At 62.7% G+C, this 21,893-nt stretch overlaps 2 protein-coding genes across 2 annotated transcripts; one reads left to right on the plus strand and one right to left on the minus strand.

Annotated features, from left to right (window-relative positions):
* The first annotated feature begins 1,883 nt into the window (after positions 1–1,883).
* On the plus strand, positions 1,884–12,511 carry LOC111156283 (zinc finger protein 598). Its single transcript, XM_022517061.1, has 12 exons — positions 1,884–2,123; positions 6,797–6,909; positions 7,458–7,587; positions 7,693–7,904; positions 8,014–8,231; positions 8,608–8,725; positions 9,319–9,515; positions 9,680–9,764; positions 9,852–10,627; positions 11,045–11,195; positions 11,309–11,459; positions 11,550–12,511. Exons 1-12 carry the CDS (start codon positions 1,884–1,886, stop codon positions 11,901–11,903), a joined length of 2,745 nt encoding a protein of 914 aa, XP_022372769.1. The 3' UTR covers positions 11,904–12,511.
* Positions 12,512–14,829: 2,318 nt separating this feature from the next.
* Positions 14,830–21,670, minus strand: LOC111156284 (synaptogyrin 3). The gene is made up of 5 exons (XM_022517062.1): positions 21,660–21,670; positions 19,316–19,664; positions 16,620–16,857; positions 16,336–16,478; positions 14,830–16,256 (listed from the first exon to the last, which is right to left on the minus strand). Exons 1-5 carry the CDS (start codon positions 21,668–21,670, stop codon positions 16,047–16,049), a joined length of 951 nt encoding a protein of 316 aa, XP_022372770.1. The 3' UTR covers positions 14,830–16,046.
* Positions 21,671–21,893: the final 223 nt, after the last annotated feature.

The raw sequence follows: 21,893 nt of genomic DNA on the forward strand, positions 1-21,893 counted from the left end.
CCAACATGAGGCTGGAACTCACCACCCGAAGACCAAGAGTCACATGCTCCACCAAAGGAGCCAGCCGGGCGCCCCAAATACAGTTCTTTCTAAAGCTTCCTTTGGCTCCCTGGGTCTGCTTGGTTTGGTCCATCTTTCACACGGCAGGCTCTCCTCCTGAGCATGGACATCCTTGGCTGCCCCCACCTATGAATGACACCTCAATGCTCTTTCTGTGGGGACATGGCTTTGCTGAGTGGGAAGCTTCACTGCAGGAATGGCTTTTCACTCTGTAACAGAGTGCGCAATAAAGCTTTTCTCTGGAGGACCCCAAGCATGGGGGTGGGATGCAGACTGGATACAGAAGCCAGGGCAGGGGTGGAGGGCCCAGGTGCCCAGTTTCCATGCACTGACCTGCAGGGGCTCCTGTTTTTAGTCCCCTGCCTCGGTTCACCCTCGGTGAAACTTCTTATCAGGGTTCCCCCCAAAGGTCTCAAGGATGCTTTGTAAAGTGAGTCACTCTTCCTGTTGTTCCAGAATTTGTTTCCATCTTTCACTCGCTGCTTCCTCCCTTCCTGTCCTTTTGTACTCGTGGACTGGCAGTCTTTTACTCCTCTGCCGTCATTTAGTGGGGCTGTGACAGTGAGCAGGCATCCGCATGTGGCCCGTCCACCAGATTTACTTGATGTGATGATGACCGTTTTGCAACTCAAGAGTGAGGAAGCCAAGGGTTCAATGAGCTAAGAAGTTCACCAGCAAATAAGTGGCTGAACTGGGGTTTCAAGTCCATTTCTGTCTCATTCTCAAGTCCAGGCTCGCTCCCCAACAACACACTGCCTTTATCTAGAAGGCTTCAGATTTGACTCTCCTCTTTTGATAGCAAAAGGGAGGTCTGGAGTGTCCCTGTCCCCCAAGGGTAGCAAGGAAGCCCTCCCAACACCTGCAGGGGCCTGAAGCCCAGTATTCACCACTGTCCATTTAGCAAGCCTGCCCTGATGCTTCTCTGTGCCAAGCCCCCCAGGGCGGCCGGGGGTGCCAGTGAAGAGCCTGAGTTCCTATCAGGATCCGGGGAGATAGCCCCTGGCTCCAAGATGGAGGTCACTAAAAAACAGTCTTTTATGATAACAATTTGCAGAAATTTCTTATTTGGGGCGGCTGGGGCAGGGTGTGTGTGTGTGGTGGTGGGGGGTGCGCCTGCAGACCAGGCCTGTTTCTGCGTGCGCTGCAGATACAAGCGGTCTGGGCTGGAGGGAAACGATGGGCTCCCCACACGGCAGCTACATTTAGCAAATAAGCTGCAGGACGTGCGGTTTCCGATCGACGCGGGACAGCACGTCTGCACGAGGACGGCCCACCCAGAGCAGGGGCGCACTCACACTGCACCGCGGGGAACGCCGTCCGAGGCTGCTCCGAAATTCCAAGCTGCCCGGCGGCGCGGCGTCGGCAGCGGACGGGGGCGCGCTGCGGTCCTGCCCGGGCCCCGCGCCCGCGCCCCCGCCCGGGGCCTCTCTGCCCCCGCGCCTCCCGTCTGGCCCCCAGTCCCCAGCCCCCGCCCCGCGCCCCCAGCCCGCACCCCTCGTCCGGTCCCCAGCCCGCGCCTGCTGTCTGGCCCCCAGTCCCCAGCCCGCGCCCCTCGTCCGGCCCCCGGTCCCTTGCCCGCGCCCCCCGCCCTCGCCCTCGCCCTCGCCCTCGCCCCCCGCCCGCGCCTCCGGTCCCCCGCCCGCGCCCCCCGTCCCCCGCCCGCGCCCCCCGTCCGCGCCTCGCCAGCGCGGAAGTGACGGCACGCGCTTCCGCCGGGCGGGGCCGTTGCTGGGCGGGACGCTGACGTTGCCCGGAAGGGGCGGGCCCGCCGGGAGCCAGGCCGCGCCGCGCCGCGCCGGCCAGAGGGGGCCGCAGCCCGGACTATGGCGGCGGCGGCGGCGGCCGCGGCGGTGCCCGCGGCGGGCGCCGAGGGGCGGCGCGCGGCCCTGGAGGCGGCGGCGGTGCCCGAGCGGGGCGGCGGGAGCTGCGTGCTGTGCTGCGGAGACCTGGAGGCCACGGCGCTGGGCCGCTGCGACCACCCGGTGTGCTACCGCTGCTCCACCAAGATGCGGGTGCTGTGCGAGCAGCGCTACTGCGCGGTGTGCCGCGAGGAGCTGCGCCAGGTGCGCCGCGCCGGCTGGGCCGCGCGTTCGGGGCGCCGGGGCGGGCGCGGGGCGCGGCCGGAAAGGGACTTTGCCTTTCTGGTGTCCGGCCGCGGGCCTGGCGGCGCCGGCTTCCAAAACACAGGCCTGGCGGCAGCCCCCACCCCACTAGGGCAGGCTGCCGACCGGGGGGCATCTGGGGCAGGCAGGAGGTGGCCCCGCCGGGTGGCAGAGGGAGCGGTCCCTATGGGGACGGTTATGGCAGTCTGTCCGGGAAGCAGAGGGTCAGAGTGGGAATTTCCAGCCCAGCTGTGTGTGTGGCTCCTCGGGGTAACCCAGGCAAGGTCCTCCCGAGACTGGTGCTTTGAGCTATTGAGGGACTCACACCTGCTCACCGGAGGGGGAAGGCTGAACCACTGAGGCTTTCTTAGGATTGTTGGCGGATGGGGACAAAAGTGTTAGAAGTTTTTCTCCTTGCTAGTTCCATCGGGGGTGGGGGTGGGGGTGGGGGTCAGGTCCAGAGTGGAGGCGGGATGTTTCTGACTCTGTCCAGACTTGGAAGCCCTGGAGGGGGGTCAGAGAGGGCACCGTGGAGTGTGTCCCCCCACCCAAATGCCAGATGCTGGCTGGGAGCACCTAGCTGGCGCTCCCTTGGTTTGGTCTGAGATATGTTTGCTTCCAGCGTTGTGAAATTCCTCTGGTTTGTTCATGGAAAGCTTGGGCTGGTGACATCTGCCAGGGAATCTGACTTTCTTCTTCCTAGAAGTGACGCAGAAACGGCATTGTTGAGGAGTAGGTTTCCTTAGTTGTGTTTTTGTTTTAGGTGGACATTTATGTTAGGGGAGCCAAGACGATGCTGTAATTCCATGAGCACTTACTCTGTGCTCTTCTAAAAAAAGACAGAGATGCCGTTAGTCTGTAATGGGGGGGACAGAGACGGACCTGGGAGAGATCTGGGGTACAGGAATCGTGGGGAAGACCTTGGGCCAGTGGCTTAGTGAGCACCTTCCAGCTCTGTCAGTCTTGCTTGGCATGAGGTCACCCTTGAAGGGCCAGGTTTCCCAGTGCACCTGTAGTTCTCTTCCAGGAAGGCAGGGGCTGCAGGTCTCCTCCGGAAGTGAGCAGACACCTCTGTGTGGTTGCTATGGCTGGCATCTGGCTTCTCTTGGTCCTTGTGGGTCCCACACCCTCCCAGTACTCTGTGGCAAGCAGCTGTTGACATGAGCTGTCAGCAGGCTCCCACTGGGGTGTGCTTTGGCACTGGGTGCCTCTGGCCGATTCTGGCGAACCTTTTGGGCCTGTCCTAAATTACCGGGCATCAGGAGGGTGTCCTGGGAACTTTGGGAGATGACGATCCTCTCACTCATCTTGCTCCCTCCCACCTTGAACTGGCACCTCTACCCTAGCTGTTCCTGTTCCCTGGCTGAGTTCTGCCCTGTCGTCTGAATGTCCCATGCCCACTCGGGAATCCCGCAGCTACCCCCAGGGGCTGTTTCTGCTCTGTCCTCCGTGCTGGGACTAAGTGCGTAAAATTCCCGAGGAGAGCATGCCAAGATGCTGTGCGGAACAGGCCTCCACCTCGACTCAGGGCTTCCCGTGCCCACTGTGGGGCAGGCGTTGCAAAGAGCAGACTCAGAGCAGCCCAGCAGCTGCTGGTCAGGCGGGGGCCAGATGAAGCCAGACCGCCCAGCAGGTGCTCAGGGTGGAGGCCAGGCTGGCTCCCATCTCACCTTTCCCACAGTCCCTGTTCTTCTGACCACTGATTCCAGTCTTGCTCTCCGCCTTGCCCCGATGCCCGTCTCTGGCAAAGAGGCTTGATGGGGCCGCCGTACCAAGTGGGGTGTGTCTGAGCTAGTGTGACCTCCCTTCTATCTCATGGGCAAGACACGCGGGGAAGGTGACGCAGGTCAGGAGGCGGGGCCTGCTGCCTGTCCTTGCTCGTCTGGTGTCAGGGCCCCTCCCCGCTAGCCTAGTCCGCCTGGCTCCTCTGGGGCCTGAACTTCCTAGGTGGGGCCCTCACCACCCACCCTCACCATCAGCTCACGCTCGCCAGGGGTCACTGCTGGCACCACCCATACCCTCTTCCACTCAGTCGCAGTGAGTGCCCACTGTATACTGGGAGTGGGGGGCAGCAAAGCCCCAGACAGGAGCACACACCCACCCCTGCAGGGGTCCGAGCAGGGCTCTCATCCCATCTCCCTCTCCCTTTCTTCAGGGATTAGCCCAGCCATCCTGGGGCCCACCCATGGGTGCCCTTTCCCTCTCGGACGTCGACAGCCTGGCTGACCCAGGGGCTTCCCAGGATGGTCCGTCCTCAAGTGTCTAGGCCTGGCCTGTGCCTCTGTCCTTGGATCCATGACCCTCTCCCTTCAGCGTGATCAGCAGCGTGGGTGGGTCTTAGGCCATGCTGGTTGGATCTCTGGTGGGTTCCTCCCCACCCCTGGTCAGACCACGTGGTCCTTGTCCAGCGACTTGGTCTCACCATTCATCTCACCCTCTGTGGGGGGCAGGGATGCTGGCCACACCAGGCTGCACTGCTGTCCTGTTGTGTACTCATCGCCGGTCCTGACACCGGCACAGGCCTTGGGGGCCCCAGGCCTGGTCTTACAGCCTGTCTAGGAGGGGCCCTTAGCGTTTTGCCATTCCTGACCCTGGCGCCAAGCCTGCTCACCCTCATTCTCAGACAGATCCAGCCCTGAACCTGTGTTCCATGGCCACATCCCTCTTCCTGCGGTTCTCGTCCCTTTCTGAGCCACCCCAGTGTCCGCCCCTCTCCTGGCTTGGGTCAGGTGTGCCCAGCATTGGCTTTCCCAAGAGACTGCTCTGGAGAGACAGACCTTCCCCCCACCACCTCCGCCCACACAGCCTGGCAGTCCTCCCGGGAACTGCACCCCCCCTCTGTCCACAGCAAGGGTGCCAGCAGTGAGACACCCCCCGAGGTGGGTCCGATCAGACCTCTGAGAGGAAGGCAGTGGAGCTGGGGGGACAGTGGTGACAGTGGCATTTCGGCACAAGTTTCCTCTGGGGAAGGAAGTTGTTTCTCTGCTGAGTCTGCAGGACTTGGATGCTTTTCGGCAGGGACTCCCTTGCGGAAGGACGCTGGGGCTCCTGAACCTGTTCCCCATGTTGCCGCAGGGTAGCTAGGGCCCCTGAGTCCCGGCAGCTGGTTCCACGACAGACCTTCTGATCTGTGGCCGGCCAGCAGCATTCTGCCAGGCTCGTGGTCCTGCGCGTGCAGGCGCTGGTCCCCCAGCAAGAGGTGGGACAAACTGGGGTCAGGACTGGGAAGGTGCCCTTGTGAGGGCTGGGTGTGGCCTTGTCCTAGAAGGGCAGGTCAAGTGAGAAGAGGCCAGCGTGAAGCCCAGAGGCCTGGGAAGGAAACCAGGGGACGGGGGAGCCAGGGGAGCATAGCTGCGGTGAAGCACCTGCCCAAACTCCATGTGGGGCAGGGGCGGGGGCGAGAGCGGGTGGCCACATTCACCAGACAGGATGACGCGGGAAGAAAGGCCTGCAGGGGCACTGCTCATCCTTCTGCCTTCCCCAGAATGGGTGTGGCTGGACCAGGGCACCTCCCCTGGGCTCCTGTGAGGGGCTTGGGGTCAGCTTGCCCCACAGTGTGTCATCACAAGCGCACACTGAGCCCCCCAGCTTCTCCCCCAGACTCCCAGGGAACCAGTCTTAAGCATCCAGCTGCTGGGGGCAGTGTGACCACCATTCTCCCCAGCCAGTCCTCTGCTTTCCCAAGTTCATGGCCATTGTGAGCCCAGACATCCTCCCTAGCTGAGCCTAAACAGAGCAGAGATGACCTTGACATGATTGTTCCCAAGGTGAGGACTTTGAACAGAGGCAAACGACCAGGCCCAGACTTGGAGGGGACAGTAGTGGAGTGGGAAGGGCTGTGGAGAGGAGACCAGAAGTGTGGTCGTGGTCCAGAGAAGAGGGAGCACTGGAAGGAGCAGTGCCCTTGTTCGTGCAGAGGGAAGACCTGAGCCTGCAAGAGGGTCCTGGAGGCACTGAAACAGGAGTCTGCCAGTGGGCAGCCTGGCAGGCTGTACCTGAGATGCCCTGGGAAACAGGTGCACAGGGGTCTGCATCCAGGCCGTGCCCAGCACGCCCCAGCTCTGCACTTTGGCACCCCTTACAGCTGGTTAACAAGCAGGAGGCAGCCAGGGGGCTGTGGCTGAGTCTCGCAGGGGAGCCTCTCCGGTGGCATCACAGGTGGATGGAGGGTGGCTAGGCTTGATGCGTCGTTGCCCAGCTTGTCCTGGTGGCATTGTTTCCCTAGCGGCTTCTTGGGTGGCATCTCTCCCTTCTCTGCCCTGTGCTCAACACCCATGTGATGAAGGCCTGGTTTGCCTGACCATGTGGTCCATGTCACTGGCCCCAGGGGCTCACTGCTGACCTCTCCTCCTCTGGGGTGACTTCTGTTCCCGCTACGTGGCTAGTGTGGCTATGGATAAGTGGGGAATCCTGCCGCCCCCTGGTGGCGAGGCCGGGCATTGTGTCTCCACACGGGTCACCCTCTGGCTACAGGTGAGGAGAGGGGCCTGGGCAGGCTGGGAAGGCATAGAGTGCTGCTGTGGGGCCGGCCTCGGCCTTCTCACCAGGGGCTGAGTGCCTCCCTCTTCTCTGCCTGAAGGGGTCCTCCACCAGATGTCTGCGGCCCTGCTCACCCCCCTCTCACTTGGTTCCAGGTGGTCTTTGGGAAGAAGCTTCCTGCCTTTGCCACGATCTCCCTCCACCAGCTGCAGCACGAGAAGAAATACGACATCTACTTTGCTGATGGAAAAGTTTTTGCCTTGTACAGGTAACAGGGAGCCTCAGCCCGGGATTCTGAGGGGCTGTGGCCAGCCCTGCACTGGGAATGAGCACATCCTGGTCCCCTCCTGTGTTCCTCACAGCCCTGGGGCCAGATATCAGGGCCCGTGCTCCATTCCCTCTCCTGTAACAGGGGTGCTTCTGCCTGTGGGGGCGGTGGAGGCAGGGGCAGGGGGAGTCCAGGGAAGGCACTCCAGTATAGCGCATGGTGCCTGCTTTCTGAGGCTCTGCCATGCCCACTAGAGCTCCTGGGAATTAGGCTCTTAGCCCGTGGCAGCAAAACCCTGTAAAGGGGTACAGTTGTCTTGGGAGTGATCGTCCCCTTCCAGGAGAGGGGGTGGGCCCCGGTGTGGGCCCAGTTTTCATGCCCTGCTGATGCTTAGCCATCCAGGCCAGGAGCAGCCGGCTCCGCGGGCAGAGTGATTCGGGGCGTTGGGGGGTGGGGGGGTGGGGGGGTGAGGGGAGTGCTGGTCCTGGCTCCCTCCAGACAGCCACCCTGAGTGCCTACAGGGTCGGGGGCCTTCCGTGTCTCTCTAGGCAGCTGCTTCAGCATGAATGTCCACAGTGCCCTGCGCTGCCGCCGTTCGGCCTCTTCGGGGACCTGGAGCAGCACATGCGGAAGCAGCACGAGCTCTTCTGCTGCAAGCTGTGCCTCAAGCACCTCAAGGTGCACCTGCAGGGGGCGGGGAGAGCCAGGTGCAGGCAGGTGGGGGCTGGGCCCTGGGGGTCGTGGGAAGGGGCCCACCCGTGCCCAGCACCCTCTCCCCTGCAGATCTTCACCTACGAGCGCAAGTGGTACTCGCGCAAGGACCTGGCGCGACACCGAATGCAGGGGGACCCCGACGACACGTCACACCGTGGACACCCGCTCTGCAAGTTCTGTGATGAGCGCTACCTGGACAACGACGAGCTGCTCAAACACCTGCGCCGCGATCACTACTTCTGCCACTTCTGTGACGCGGACGGGGCCCAGGACTACTACAGGTGGGCGCGGGCCTTGGGCGCCGTAGGGGGCGGGGCGGGGCAGCGGGCAGGGGCGGGGCCGACGCCGGGGGCGGGGCCCGCGGCTCCCGCTGACACCCCGCCTCGCCAGCGACTACGCCTACTTGCGTGAGCACTTCCGGGAGAAGCACTTCCTGTGCGAGGAGGGCCGCTGCAGCACGGAGCAGTTCACGCACGCCTTCCGCACGGAGATCGACCTGAAGGCCCACAGGACCGCCTGCCACAGCCGGAGCCGCGCCGAGGCCCGCCAGAACCGGCAGATCGACCTGCAGTTCAGCTACGCGCCCCGGCACTCGCGCCGCAACGAGGGTGAGTGAGCGGGGTTCCCTCGGGCTGTAGCCGCGCGCGCTCCGCGGTCTGGAAAGCCCACACCTAGGTCCCGGTCTGACCTGTCGTGTGTCGGTGGGACAGGGGACACACCTGAGACCGCGGTCACCCCAGGGAGCTCCTGGTGTCTCCATCGACAGGTCGGGGGGGGTCGGGGTTGGCTCCTGGGCCGGAGCCCTGTGGAGTGCCTGGGGCCGTGGCAGGCCCTTCTCCCCTTGGGGCTGGTGTGGACCCCAGAGGGGTCTGAGTAGGTCCTTGGGGCTCCTGTGCTGGGGGAGTGAGGAGGTCTCTGCTGGGCAAGGCGGAGCACAAGCCTCAGTCTGGCCCAGGCCTGTGACGGGCTCTGTGCCGGCTACAGGGGTCGTCGGGGGTGAGGACTACGAGGAGGTGGACAGGTACAACCGCCAAGGCCGTGCTGGCCGGGCCAGTGGTCGTGGAGCCCAGCAGAACCGTCGAGGAAGCTGGAGGTACAAGAGGTGGGAGGATTTGCGCGCTGCTGACATGCTTCTGGTGCCACCCCTGAGGCGGTGGCTGCGGCCCGCAGCTGGGTTGGCACCCGGCACGGGGATCGGGGGACTTTGGCTTACTGGTGTCTGGTGTCCTTGGTTTGGTGGTGGGGTCTGCTTAGTGTCCTGAGTGAGCAGACATCCCCTTCTCTTTTCTCTGGTTCTAGCCAGAGACGCCAGGACCCTGCAGGTGGGGATGCGCCAGAGGGGCCTATGTCCCTGACGGGGTTCAGTGTAGGCAGGCCATGAGATGCTCACGCTGCAGGCATGTGCCCAGGCTAGGCACTATCTCCAGTGTCCCACAGGATAGAGGCATCTTGGACCCCACAGCACTGGGTCTGTGTGCTTCTGGGGAGCCCCAGCCAGAGACCAGCTGGCTCAGGAGTCCTGCTGCATTTGCATCGCCCTCTGCTGGCCAGTGAGGGCTGGCTGGCGCGGGGTTCGCTGGCCCCAGGACTCCGCCAGAGGATAGGCTTGGGTCGGGGAGGCCCCTCCCCAGCTCCTCATCCTGCACAGCACCGTGGTCCCAGGCCTTGCCCAGCCTGAAGGCCTCCCCCTCCCAGGGAAGAAGAGGACCGGGAAGTGGCAGCGGCCATTCGGGCCTCGGTGGCCGTGCAGCAGCAGCAGCAGCAGCAGGAGGCACGCAGGAGTGAGGACCGGGAGGAGGGTGGCAGAGCCAAGAAGGACGAGGCAGGGGTGCGGGGGCTCGAGGAGCTCCGAGGCCCCCGGCGGCCGCCCCGGACTCAGGGCGAAGGTGCAGGTGAGCTGGCGCAGCCAGTGGGCACCTGGGAGGGGCGAGGCAGGCTCCCGGCTGGCACAGTGCCTAGGAGTGACAGGGCAGAACCCTGAGTGCCCCCTGGAGGGTCTGCGCTCACCCCCTGGATGTTCTCATCCCTGACGTCGGGTCCTTTCGTTGCCTCGTAGGCCTCAAGGAAGCCTCGCCGAACGGTCCTGTGAGCCCAGAGGGCACCCCAGCAACCGGCCCAGCCCCAGGGGCTGTGCTTCCAAGGTACACTCGTGCACTGCTGGGTCCGGGTGGGGGTGGGGTGGGCTCAGGCGCACAGGCCACTGACGCCACTCCCCTCCCTGGGCTCAGCACCCTCCCGCCTCCCACTTCGAAGCTCAAGGATGAAGACTTCCCCAGCCTCTGCGCCTCCACGTCCTCCTCCTCCTCTGCAGTGGCGGCCCCAGGCCCTGTGGGGCTGGGGCTCACCTACCCTGTCCCTGCCAGGGGCAGGAGCACCTTCCAGGAGGACGATTTCCCTGCCTTGGTGTCCTCCGCTTCCAGGCCCAGCACTGCCCCCACCAGCCTCATTTCTGCCTGGAATGGCAGTGGCAGCAAAAAGGTGGCACATTCCACCACGGGGGCCCCGGCTGCCGGCGGGGGCAGCCAGCCTGCCAGGAAGGCTGGGAAGGGGGGCAAGGGCAGCAAGAAGGCCGGGCCGCCGCCCTCAGAGGAGGAGGAGGAGGACGGCCGCACCGGCCTCGCCGCCCAGGAGCCGCGGAGCGCGCCTGCCGCGGTAGCCGCCTCCTCCCTCCCAGCGCCGGCCTCCACCCGGACCCTCACCAAGGTCGGCAAGAAGCAGCAGCTGGGCTCAGAGAAGCCGGGTGCCGCCTCGCCGCCCCCACTGCCCCCTGACAAAGATGGGCTCCCTGGGGCCGAGCAGATCCCCACCACGAGCGCTGGCAGAGCCGAGGGGCCCGTTGCCCTCATCGTCAATGGACATACAGAGGGGCTGGCCCCGGCTCGCAACGCGCCCAAGGAACCTCCTGGGCTCCCAAGGCCCCTGGGGCCCCTCCCCTGCCCCACACCCCAGGAAGACTTCCCGGCGCTTGGAGTCCCCTGTCCACCCAGGATGCCCCCTCCCCCAGGTATGTGTGTCTGCCTGCGGCCTGCTTCTGGGCATCTGGGAGGGGGCCAGGGTGGGAGAGTGAGACTGGAGCCCCGGGTCCCAGGGGAGCACACCGTGAGGGGCGGTGATAGGCTAGCAGGCAGGGGAGGGAAGCCTAGTAGCACCACTGACCATGAGCAGGCTGCTTACCCTCCCTGTGAGATGGGGCAACCCTGGCGCTTTCTGGAGCTGGGGGAGGAAGTCTCCGCAGCCGGGATTGCCGTGCAGGAGCTCGGCGTGTGTGCTGCCTCTCGGCCTCCTCGGGCCCTGGGCCTGCTGTCCGGCGGAGGGTGGCTTGCGGGTGGAGCCTGACCTTGGTGGGTTGGGCAGCAGGGGAAGCCTCCCCAGCACGTGGAAAACGGGTCACGATCTGGGTCTTGGTCTGCCTCCCCTACAGGCTTCAATGCTGTGGTGCTCCTGAAGGGCACTCCGCCCCCACCTCCCCCTGGCCTGGTGCCCGCCATCAGCAAGCCACCCCCTGGCTTCTCAGGCCTCCTGCCTGGCTCCCACCCAGCCTGTGTCCCCAGCACTGTCACCACCACGAAAGCGTAAGTAGGGGTGGGCCGCCCCGCCTTGTGCCCCTGGAGGCCGGGGAGTGTCCTCAGCCTGGGCCACCCCAAAGGGCTAAGGCGCCACCTCCTGCCTATTTCCTGACCCTCAGGCCCAGGCTGACAGCTGCGCCCCAGGCCTACCTGGTGCCTGAGAACTTCCGGGAGAGGAACCTGCAGCTCATCCAGTCCATCAGGGACTTCCTGCAGAGCGACGAGGCCCGCTTCGGCAAGTTCAAGAGCCACTCGGGGGAGTTCAGACAGGTCAGCCAGGCAGGGGTGTGGGGGGCCAGCACGGTCACCGCGGGGGCTCAGCCCAGCCTGGGCGTGACTGGCTTTGGCTCTGGGCGGCAGGGCGTGATCTCCGCAGCCCAGTACTACAAGAGCTGCCGCGACCTGCTCGGGGAGAACTTCCAGAAGATTTTCAACGAGCTGCTGGTGCTGCTGCCTGACACGGCCAAGCAGCAGGAGCTGCTGTCCGCACACACGCACTTCCGGGGCCGGGAGAGGCCTCCTGGCAGCAAGGCCAAGAAGAACAAGAAGAGCGCGTGGCAGGGCAGCGCCCGGCCGGCGGGCCTGGACTGCTGCGTGTGCCCCACCTGCCAGCAGGTGCTCGCGCACGGGGACGTCAGCAGCCACCAGGCACTGCACGCCGCCCAGGACCACGACTTCCCCTCCCTGCAAGCCATTGCCAGGATCCTCACGTAGCTCCCGCCAGCGTGGGCAGGAGCTACCACACCCAGGAGCCTCCTTCCTCCTTCCAGGCTGCCACACAGCCAGGTAAGGCCCTGGTGAGGCCACCCGCTCTGGCCCCTCTGCCGGCCAGCCCGCTGGGCTCGCCAGGAAGGCCTGCCTGCCCTGTCCACACACCATCACGTAGGAGTCCATCCGGTTTCCTCCTGGGAAGCGCGAAGACCTCACCCTCCATGGTGGGCTGGGCCGAGTTTGAGTTCTCATGCTTTTGGAAGGTGTGAGGGGAGGGAAGGGCCAGGACGTGGGAACCTGTCCGTGCTGTCAGAGCTAGTGACAACAGCGGCCCTCTCCAGGCCCCCCAAGCCCGAGGGCTGCAGCGCCGCGGCCCCCCAGCCAGAAGCTGTGGAGCCGCCGGTGCCAGAGTCACGTGTTGAGCGTGTTGTGTAAACGGTTGGCTGTTTCGTGATTCAAGAACGTTCAGGATTAAAAGCAGACACGAAATTGTGCTCCTCGAAGTTGAATCTTTGTATGAGACAGCTGAATCCGGGATCTCAAATTGCCTCTGACCTTTTATAAGACCGTGTATCTTCAAATAAATTTATTTTGCAATAATGCACATAGCTGGTTGTTCTGAGCTGCTCTGCCCTCCCAGGTCACCCTGCAGCGAGGGGGACTCAGAGTTGTCCGAGGCTCCAGCTCTGGCGGCCAGCCAGGGCCCAGCTGTGGAGGGGGGTGACCCGTGCACACAGCTGGGCAGCTGGGCTTTGCTCTCAGGACATGGCAGCTGGTCTGGGCCCGGGGCCCAGTCCTGGACATCTGGCACTGCCCAGGCCTTCCAGGAATAGACATGGCCATGTGTGACCTACACTCGTGTCGCCAGTAAAACCATCCCTCCAGAGCATGGGGTCCTACACAGTCCGGGTTTGCACCCACAGATGAGTAGCGAGCTATTAGCAATGAACAGGAACACTCCAGAAGCAGTGGGGGGCGTGTGTGACATCCACCCAGAAAGTAATCTGTGCTTCATTATTTGCATACAGTATGTGGGGAGGGGACCAGACAGAAAACACCCCTTTTCTGCCTGAAACACGCAAATAGCAGAAGACAGTTCTAAACACAGCCAAATCAGGCACAGGAAATGTCTTCACATGAGAAGAAACATGTCTCTGGGAATCGGGGAGGGGGCGCCCACAACCACGAGGGGCCAGGGCTCAGGGCCCCTCCACAGACAAGAGCCTTCACTCTCGTTACCCTCCCCTGGCCTGTGTGGAGGCCACCTGTCTTCCCTGGACAGGCCGGGAGCCCCTCACCACTGATGCCCCCTTTGCAGACCCGAGGACAACCAGCCCCACAGAAGAGTAATCTGGAAAATGGGGGACCTCGTTAACAGTGAGGAAAATCAGCTATCCTTCATGACGGAAGAACCACCTCACCACACGGCACCGCTGAGGGGGTGTGGCGCTGTGCCAAGCCCAGCTCAGTGGCCCCACCCCATGGCCGCAGCTATGACCGTCCTCTTTGGGAAGGGGAGCCCGGGGCACAGACAGGAGACTTGCCAGAGACAGCCCTGCCAGCCTCGATGTGGCAAAGCCAGCCCTCCAGCCCCAGGGGCAGTTCTCAGCCCTGCTGCTCTTGGCTGGGACCTTACTACACAGACCTGAGCAAGTAACCGACATAAAGATCCCAGTGGATGGGTTCGGAAGCAAACAGGACCAATCTGGGGAGATTCCAGAGGCTGAGCTGGTGGGCCGCGGAAGGTGGCTCTGCAAGCCTGCCACCTGAGCACCCGACAGGGCCCCAGAAAAGACGGCGACACGTAGACACAATGACTGCTTTTCCGTCGTGGGGTGAGGAAAGAAAAACTAAACAAGCACTAGGTGCCTGGCCGGCTTTGTGGGAGGACCATGTGACTCGATCTCAGGGTCCTGAGTTCAGTCCCCACGGTGGGTACAGATTTACTTAAATAAAAGTAAATCGTTATTAAAAAAAAAAAAAAAAGTGGGACGGGGCACCTGGGTGGCTCAGTGGGTTGAGCCTCTCCCTTTGGCTCAGGTCATGATCTCAGGGTCCTGGGATCGAGCCCTGCATCGGGCTCTCTGCTCGGTGGGGAGCCTGCTTCCCTCTCTCTCTGCCTGCCTCTCTGCCTACTTGTGATCTCTGTCTGTCAAATAAATAAATAAAATCTTAAAAAAAGCGTGGGACGCCTGGGTGGCTCTGTCAATTATACATCTGCCTTTGGCTCAGGTCATGATCCCAGGGTCCTGGGACCGAGTCCTGCATCGGCTCCCTGCTCAGCGGGGAGCCTGCTTCTCCCTCTGCCTGCTGCTCCCCCTGCTTGCGCTGTCAAATAAATAAAATCTTAAGAAAAAAAAGCACTAACAAGAATAATTCTTTAAAAAGCTACATCTCGACACAACACAATTTAGAAAAAAATCCCAATACGTTCAACCAAAGGGGAAAAAACAACCCGCTAAGGAATACGAATCATACTGTTACCACTGCTCTCGTCAACAGTCTGGGATCCTAAAAGATAACACAGGAAAGACCTTCAAAGTTCTAAGGAACAGGACCTCACATTTATAGTCGCAGGAAAACTATCCTTGAAGAACACGGGAGTAGCACAAAAGAAGTTCACAGCCGCAGACCAATGAACGAACTGTGAACGATGTGCAACTGCAAGTAGTAATTGCTAACCCCACTGTTCTAAAAAGGAGCAGAGGTGGGCGTCTCCCCAGCGTTTCCGAGGGTCAGCTCTGAGCAACCCAGGGGCAGCCCAGCCGGATGCGCATGGGGAGCCTCAGGAATCCCCAGGATGTGGACGTCGGCCTGGCCTCCACCTGCTGCCCCTTCCTGGGTTCTGGGCCCCGAGAGGGCCGGTCCCAACCTCAGGCACCCACAGGGACAGGGTTAGAAATGACTCCGCGAGCCGAGCATCTGCGCCACGTGAACTCACAGTCTTTTATTGTAAAGAAGTTGCGGTTGAAACATGGGACACGGGAGATACACAATCACGGAGTGTTCTTTCAGAAGAGAGAGAGAAAGATCCATATATACAAAAATTGTAAACATGTTCACTTAAATACCCACATGGTTGTCTATGCTACAACGTACAGGGGAGTCACGCAACCGGGACTCCAGAGGGAGGTGCCTGTCTGCGAGAACGTTCTGTAGTGACATGATGTGAAAAGCCGGCTTTGAGCGATGCATGAGTAGTCAGCTACGCAGAGGGACCCCAACCTCGGGCTGTGCCTTAAAACGGGGTGCAGGGCAGGTTGCTGAGGGGCTGGGCCAGGAAGCTGAGGGTAAAGGGGTTTGCACAGATGGGCCGTGTCCAGGGCACTGTGGGTACATGGAGCCTCTTGGCCTCCCTCCTTGTGAGGAACCTGTCCTGCCAGGAACCCAGGTGTCCCAAGCCTCCCTCGAGCAAGGTCTTACCGAAGGGGTGGGAGAGGGCCGGTGCGACAACAGCCATGTTGTGCCTTCCTAGCCCCAAGTGCTCACATCTGGGCAGACTCCTGGGCCAAGGGCGATAGGGGCAGGAGCAGGGGCCACAGGCAGTGGGGCTGCTTGCGGGGAACTACGAGGTGAAGTCCGAAGACTTGACCACAATCACAACATCGACAGGACCAGGCTACTCTAGCGAACCCGTGAGAGCAAACGGATGGGAGGCTCCAGACAGACTACACGCAGCCCCATGGGGTGAACCACCACCACAGGACCAGGGACTGTCACTACCCCTAGGGACATGGGATGGGAGCAATGCCCATGCTCCCGGGGACAGCCCCTGCACGTAGCTACAGAGGACGGCTAGACCCCTGACCCCAGAGTGGACAGGTGAGCCACGGGCTAGCTGGCTCGTGAGGGGAATGGCCCCTTCGCAGGCTGATCCACTAGAGACTGGAGGATACATGTCCAGGGCTGCACTGTCCCCTCCTCAGGACCTCAGGCCTGCGCTCAGCGACTAAGGGGACAGGGTGAACTTGGGGTCGGGGGCAGCCTAGGCACCCTGGGGGCTACCCTCTCTTGGCCACAGACGGCCCACAGTGGCCACCGTCTCTGGCCCTGGCGCTAGGCCAGGAGGACCTGAGGGAGGTCCCAGGAAACCCTGGACCCTGGCTTGGGGGCAGCCTTCGATCCCCGGTGGGGGCCTGCCGGCCACTAGTAGGCAGGCACCTGGTACCCTTTGGGGCTGGTGTCCAGGGTCTCGGTGAAGGGAGGGCTCTGGTAGGTCTCGGTGCCCTCCACGCCGCTGCCCACCGGGTAGCCAGGGTAGGCCTGACCCGCCCCGGCGCCCAGCTGTTCGGTGGCAAAGAGCGACATGTCCGTGCCCAGGCGGAACCGCTGCAGGGCCTTCACAGTGAGCGCCACCTGAGGGGGAGCCCGGGGTCAGCCAGCACCGACCCCGCCCCACCCCGGCCCCGGCCCGGCCCCCGCCGGCCGCACTCACCCAGCTGAGGATGGAGAAGAAGCTGAAGGCGATGGCGGACCTCGCCGCGTCTCCCGCCTGCAGCGTGCCGGGCCCGGGCGGCGTGCGCTGCCACTGGTTGGTGAGGAAGCAGAAGCCCACGAACCACAGGAAGGACCAGAGCCCTGCGCGCAGGCGTGAGGGTTAGGGGAGGCCGGCGCGCAGGCCCCGCCCCCAAAGCCAGAGGGCCGCCCATTCCCCGCCCACCTCCGGGCCGCGCCTCAGAAAGCGCGGGCTAGCCCCGCCCCCCAGCCCGGCCCGCCCACCTGAGAAGCCCAGGTCCAGCAGCACAGCGCGGCGGCGGTCGCGGACGCTGCTGATCTGCTGGAAGCGCAAGTCGAGCCCCAGGAAGGCGGCGCAGGCTAGGAAAGCCCCAAGGCCGAGGGCGACTCCGAAGCGGCAGGCGCCCGCGTTCCCGTTGAAGACGCAGCGCAGCTCGGGCCCGCTGTCGGTGTTCACGTAACCCTCGTTGACGATGGGCCCGAAGACGGCGATGGAGAACACCTGCGGGCGGCGGGCGGCGCTCAGGGCCCTGCGGTGGTCCCCTTACCCGTGGCCACCCAGCGTGACTGCTCACGTTCTCTGGCCTGTCCCCACGTTCCCCTGCAGCACAGGCCCCATCTGTGGATGGGGTCTTCGGGCACCCCTCTAAATACCTCCCTCAGGTATCTAAAATTATGGACAGTATTGCTATTTAGTGAGCATCTATTATGCCCAAGCACCAGGCTTAAAACCGCTACTTTACATGCATTCCTCCTAGAATCCTCCCCCCAAACCACCGGGGGGCCGTTGTTATCCCCTTCATAGATGGGAAAATTGGAGCTTCAGTTAGTGAAGTCACTTGGCTGATAAAAGACGGGGCTGACAGTCAAACTGGGTCACTGGCACATTGTGGGGCCCACAGGGTCTCTGCACAGCCCCCTAGACACTGTAGGAACAGGAGCCTTCACCTGGACCAGTGATTCCTAGGCTCCAGTGGGTGGCGCTGTGGGAGGCAGGTGTGGAGAAGAGGGGGGCCAGAGCACAGGGGGGAGCAGCACAGGGACAGTGGTAAAGCTGTCACCCAGGCCCTGCACGGAACCCACCCTCAGCATCTGGGAGCTGTGTGGCCCTGCTTCCTAACATGCCAAATAGAGTAACAGGTCCAGTTCGTGGAGTGTTGGGGCCAGAGAGAATAACGACCACCCAGCATCCACTGTTGGTGAGCCCCGGAGGGATGATAGCCTTGTGTGGCTGATTAATAGCAGCACCGTAAGTGTTTGGGTTCAAAGGCAATACTATTGGGGCACCTAGGAGGCTCCATCAGGTGAGCATCTAACTATTAATTTCGGTTCAGGTAGTGATTTCATGGGTCATGGATTGAGCCCCGAGGAGGGCTTCATGCTTAAAGGGGAGTACACTCAAAATTTTCACTCTTCCCCAGTCCTCCCCCAATTCGTGCACGCTTGCTCTCTCGCTCTCTCTCACATAAATAAATAGATAAATAAATCCTTTTTTAAAAAGGCGATACTCTTGGGGCGCCTGGGTGGCTCAGTGGGTTAAGCCTCTGCCTTCGGCTCAGGTCGTGATCTCAGGGTCCTGGGATCGAGCCCCGCATCAGTCTCTCTGCTCAGCAGGGAGGCTGCTTCCCCCCCACCCCCCTGCCTGCCTCTCTGTCTGCTTGTGACTTCTCTGTCAAATAAATAAATAAAGTCTTAGAAAAAAAAGGGGGGGGGGGCGATACTCTTGATCTCTGGGATTCACTCACTCTCAAGTTCAGCATCCCCTCACCACAAGGGCTGGAAGGCAGGTAGGCAGTAGACCATAGTCATTTTATACTTTTTTTTTTTTTTAAAGTAGGCTCCATGCCAAGCGTGGGGTTTGAACTCATGACCCTGAGTCGCATGCTCTAAAGACTGAGCCAACCAGGCGCCTCTGGACCATCATCATTTTAAACCAGACACTGCTCTTTTAGCTCTGGGTAGCCCTGTGTTTCTAAAAAAAGACCTCCAGTTTCAACTTGATTTCTCCTCTCCCTCTCCAGCTCCTTGAAATGGAGTCAAGAGGGAAACCCAGGTGCAGGGCATGGACACGTCGGCCCAGAGCGGTCCACAAGTTGGACCCGAGCTGGCAACAGAACATAGGGTTCCTACTTCCTAATCTGCACCGAGTCACCCCACCCTGGGCATTGCTCTCCTTGAAGACCAGCCATTCCGTGCAGCTGGCAGCAGGAGCCACCAGCTAAATAAAACCCAGAGATCCTCGCCCCACCTTCCCGTCTCTCCTGCCTGGACAGGTGGGAAGGAGGAGCAGGCCACCTGGCCTAGGGATGCCTCAGGAGTCTAGGCGGTCCCCAAATCTGCCCCTCCCACACCACCCCCAGGAAGCCCTCCCCGGGCAGAGCCCCTTCTTGCTGCCCCACCCAGAGGGATCCCAGGGCACCCCCCACCCCCCGCGCGGGCACACACACACACACACACACACACACACACACTTGCACCTGGAGGGCCTGGGAAAGGGCCAGCTCCCCTGGAAGGAGCCTGGAGGGTGTGTGTGAGGGAGAAGCAGGTGTAAGCGCCGGCTGGTAATACTCGGCTCCCATAGCACCCTCCTCTTGCTGAGGCTGAGGGCTCAAATCCAATCCCGTCCCCGCCCCTGTGTCCGCTTCCAGGTCGTGAGGACAGGAAAAACGGGGCGGGGGCTGAGAAGGGGACTGAGTTACACCTAAGGAAGAACTGGAGGATGGGGGCGTAGGGCGGTGACCTCTCAAGGTCCCCGGCTGTTGCCATCGGCCCCTCCCCCTCCCGCAGGTGGGCGCGCCCAGCCCGGTGACGTCACCCCAACCTGCGGCCGGCGGGGGAGGGGCCGGCGGGGACGAGGATGGAGTCGAGGGGCGAGGGGCGAGGGTAGCGGGGAGGGACGTGGGATGCAAGGCGAGGCGGGACCCGAGACCGGGGCGGGGGCGGGGGCCGGGGTCACTCACCCAGGACGCGACCCGCAGTAGGGTCTGGGGCCGGCGCGCGAAGCTCACGGGGTCCAGGGCGGCCCCCGCGCGGCCCGCGCCGAACGAGGCTCCCTCCATGGCCAGACCAGGAGGGACGCGCGCCCCCGACACCCTCTGTCTGTCTGTCCGTCCGGCCGGCCGGCCCCGCCCGAGGCCGCCCGGGTGTGCTGCCGAAGCTGCTGGTGCTGCCGCTGCTGCCGCCGCCTCCCGGGAGCGCGCGCCGGCCGCGACTGGGGCGCGCGGGGCGGGGCCGAGCCCGTGCCCCCCGCCCACTGGTCCGCGTGCGGGGCTGAAGCCCGTCCCTCCCTCCGCCGCCCCGCCCACCCCCCTTCACCTGCTAGAGCCGGGTCTGAGATGGGAGACCACCCCCAAGCCCCCAAGAGGGGCACTGGGGGGCTGGGGACTGAGTCCACCACCGCCCCCACACAGGCGAAGTCAGGAGTCAGCAGGGGGGTGGACACCAGGCTCAGGCGAGAGGACCGGCAAACCTGACCCCGCCCCTGGGAGCTGGGCCCTTTCGAGTAAAGGGGTAACCCAGGTCCAAGGGCTCCCGCTTCTTCCCAATGGGCGGAGCTCCACCCTCCAGTCCTCAGGGAAGGGGAACCTGACTCCCTGAACCAGGTTCCCCTTAGACCAGAGATCAGTTACTGGGCCCTTTCCTATAACCCCCTCGCCCCAACTGCAACCGCAGCTTCTCCATCAGGGTTCTAGCCTCCCTATCAGGGAGGGAGAAGGCCTCTGCCCCCCAGCGGCACTTGTCCGGGAGGTCAAGCACACAGACCAGCTTGGGTGGGAGCTGGGACATCTCTGCTCCTCTCTTGTGGCCAGATGTTGTCATTCCAAGAGCGCTCACTGAGCCCTTCACACTCCTGGGTCTCCCCAACTGACTTGTGGCTGGCATGTTGAGTTTGGGGCTCAGGGATGGGAAGAAGCGTGAAAGATGGGGGCCCCTGCTGGGCTCTTCGGGAGCTCCCGCAGCCCGAGCTTGACAGCGTCCCTCCCTCACGCGGCTTCCTGGCCGGCCTGGCAGGGTCCCGGATGACTGTCCAGGGCATTGCAAGAAACGTCTGTCTTTGCTGAGCATGTACAGTGCCAGGCCCTTCACAAGCCCCATGGACGACGGAAGGGACTGATTACCCCTGTCTTCATACTGCACGTGGACCACTGGCTGAGTTCTTCCAGCACATCACGAAGCCCCTGGCCATGCTGTTCCTGTGGATGGAAGGGGACACCGGGCTCGCCCCTTGTGGGTCCCACCCCAGGGCAGTTGTGGCCAGAAGTGTCACCCACCAGTCTCACTACCGGTCCCTGACACTGTGCATCCCGTCCGTCACTGTGTCTGGCGGTGACAGCACCTGATCTGTCTTGACCAGTGGCCACTTCCCCCTTTGGTCCCAGGGCGATTCAGACATGCCCACCCTCCTGGAAATGCTTCCGGATGTCACCCCCTCCTTATGTCCCTGTTTCACCAGTCCCTTCTCACCACCCTTTTAGGGTTCTCTCCTCTTGTAACCCTGTGAGCCCCTGTAATCTCTGAACCTTGGGAGCCCAAGGGCATGATCCTGCGACTTTTCTCCCCCTCTCTGCCCAGTCCCTCCGTGAGAGTCCTGACGGCTTGAGCCAGAACCTCCCCTTGAACTACAGTCCCACTTGTCTTAGCCCGGCTTAGGGGTGAAACCTCCAGGAAGCCAGAGTTAGGGGAAAAGGGAAGTGAGGCAGGACAGGAGAGCACGTCCAGGTGCCGCGTTCCTGAGCCAACGGCTTCCCTGGAGAAGCTGGCTGGTTCTCCGACTAGCAGGTGACGTGGGAGAGGCCAGAAGAAAGCCATGTGTTGGGAACAGTCCCTCGAGGGGAGGAGAGAAGAGCGATTTCTGTTGGCTGCTTCCTGCTTCCAGTTTCTTTGCCTTGCTGTCCTCTCTGGGAAGGCGCTGCTGAAGTCAGGCCCCCCGTGGTGCCCGCGGGGTGAAGGTGCGGAAGAAGCTGTGCCGAAGGGAAGGACTAAGACACCACAGGGAGAGGGAGGACCCGTGCGTGATGACCACAGGGATGGACACACCGTTGCTGGGCCATGCGGGCTGGCAGCCAAGTCCGGGGGCGTGTGGCCGGGCAGACCTGGCAAGGGCCAAAAGCTACACGCCAGTCACCCCATGCCTGCTCTGCCTATAGTGTTCTCCAGAGCACGGATACGGGAACAACTTCATCCTCTCAGCTGCTCAGGCCCGAACCCCCCAGTCAACTCTGTCGATCTGCTCTGACCCGTCCTGGGCAAGCTTCCCGCTCAGCTCCCACAGGGGTGCCTGCCCTCCCTTGCTCCCACCCATACCTGCGCCTCATCCTAACTCAGCAGCCGGAGGAACCTTCCAGAAGTCATCTTGCCATTCCTCGGCTCCAAATCCTCCAAGACCTTCTGGTCACAAGAGGTGGGTATTAAAACAGAGTCCTTGCTGGGGACGTGAAGACTTCATGCCAGCTGACCTCCCACTCACCCCTGAGCCTCCCTCCGCTCTGGCACTGGGCTTCCTTCCTGTTCCTGGTGCTTCCCAGGCTGCTCCCACCC

This window comes from Enhydra lutris, unplaced genomic scaffold (assembly GCF_002288905.1).
Source record: "Enhydra lutris kenyoni isolate GAN:26980312 unplaced genomic scaffold, ASM228890v2 scaffoldscaffold45, whole genome shotgun sequence".
NCBI classification, from domain to species: domain Eukaryota; kingdom Metazoa; phylum Chordata; class Mammalia; order Carnivora; family Mustelidae; genus Enhydra; species Enhydra lutris.

Bases quoted from the DNA above. Each gene is read 5' to 3' on its own strand.
- LOC111156283 (XM_022517061.1), top strand. From the start codon at position 1,884: ATGGCGGCGGCGGCGGCGGCCGCGGCGGTGCCCGCGGCGGGCGCCGAG. The intron at 6,910-7,457 runs GTAACAGGGAGC...GTGTCTCTCTAG, and splicing joins AAAGTTTTTGCCTTGTACAG to GCAGCTGCTTCAGCATGAAT. The intron at 9,765-9,851 runs GTACACTCGTGC...CCCTGGGCTCAG, and splicing joins CCAGGGGCTGTGCTTCCAAG to CACCCTCCCGCCTCCCACTT.
- LOC111156284 (XM_022517062.1), bottom strand. The intron at 16,479-16,619 runs GTGGGCGGGCCG...GCCTGCGCGCAG, and splicing joins GCTGGACCTGGGCTTCTCAG to GGCTCTGGTCCTTCCTGTGG. The intron at 16,257-16,335 runs GTGAGTGCGGCC...GCTCCCCCTCAG, and splicing joins TCTTCTCCATCCTCAGCTGG to GTGGCGCTCACTGTGAAGGC.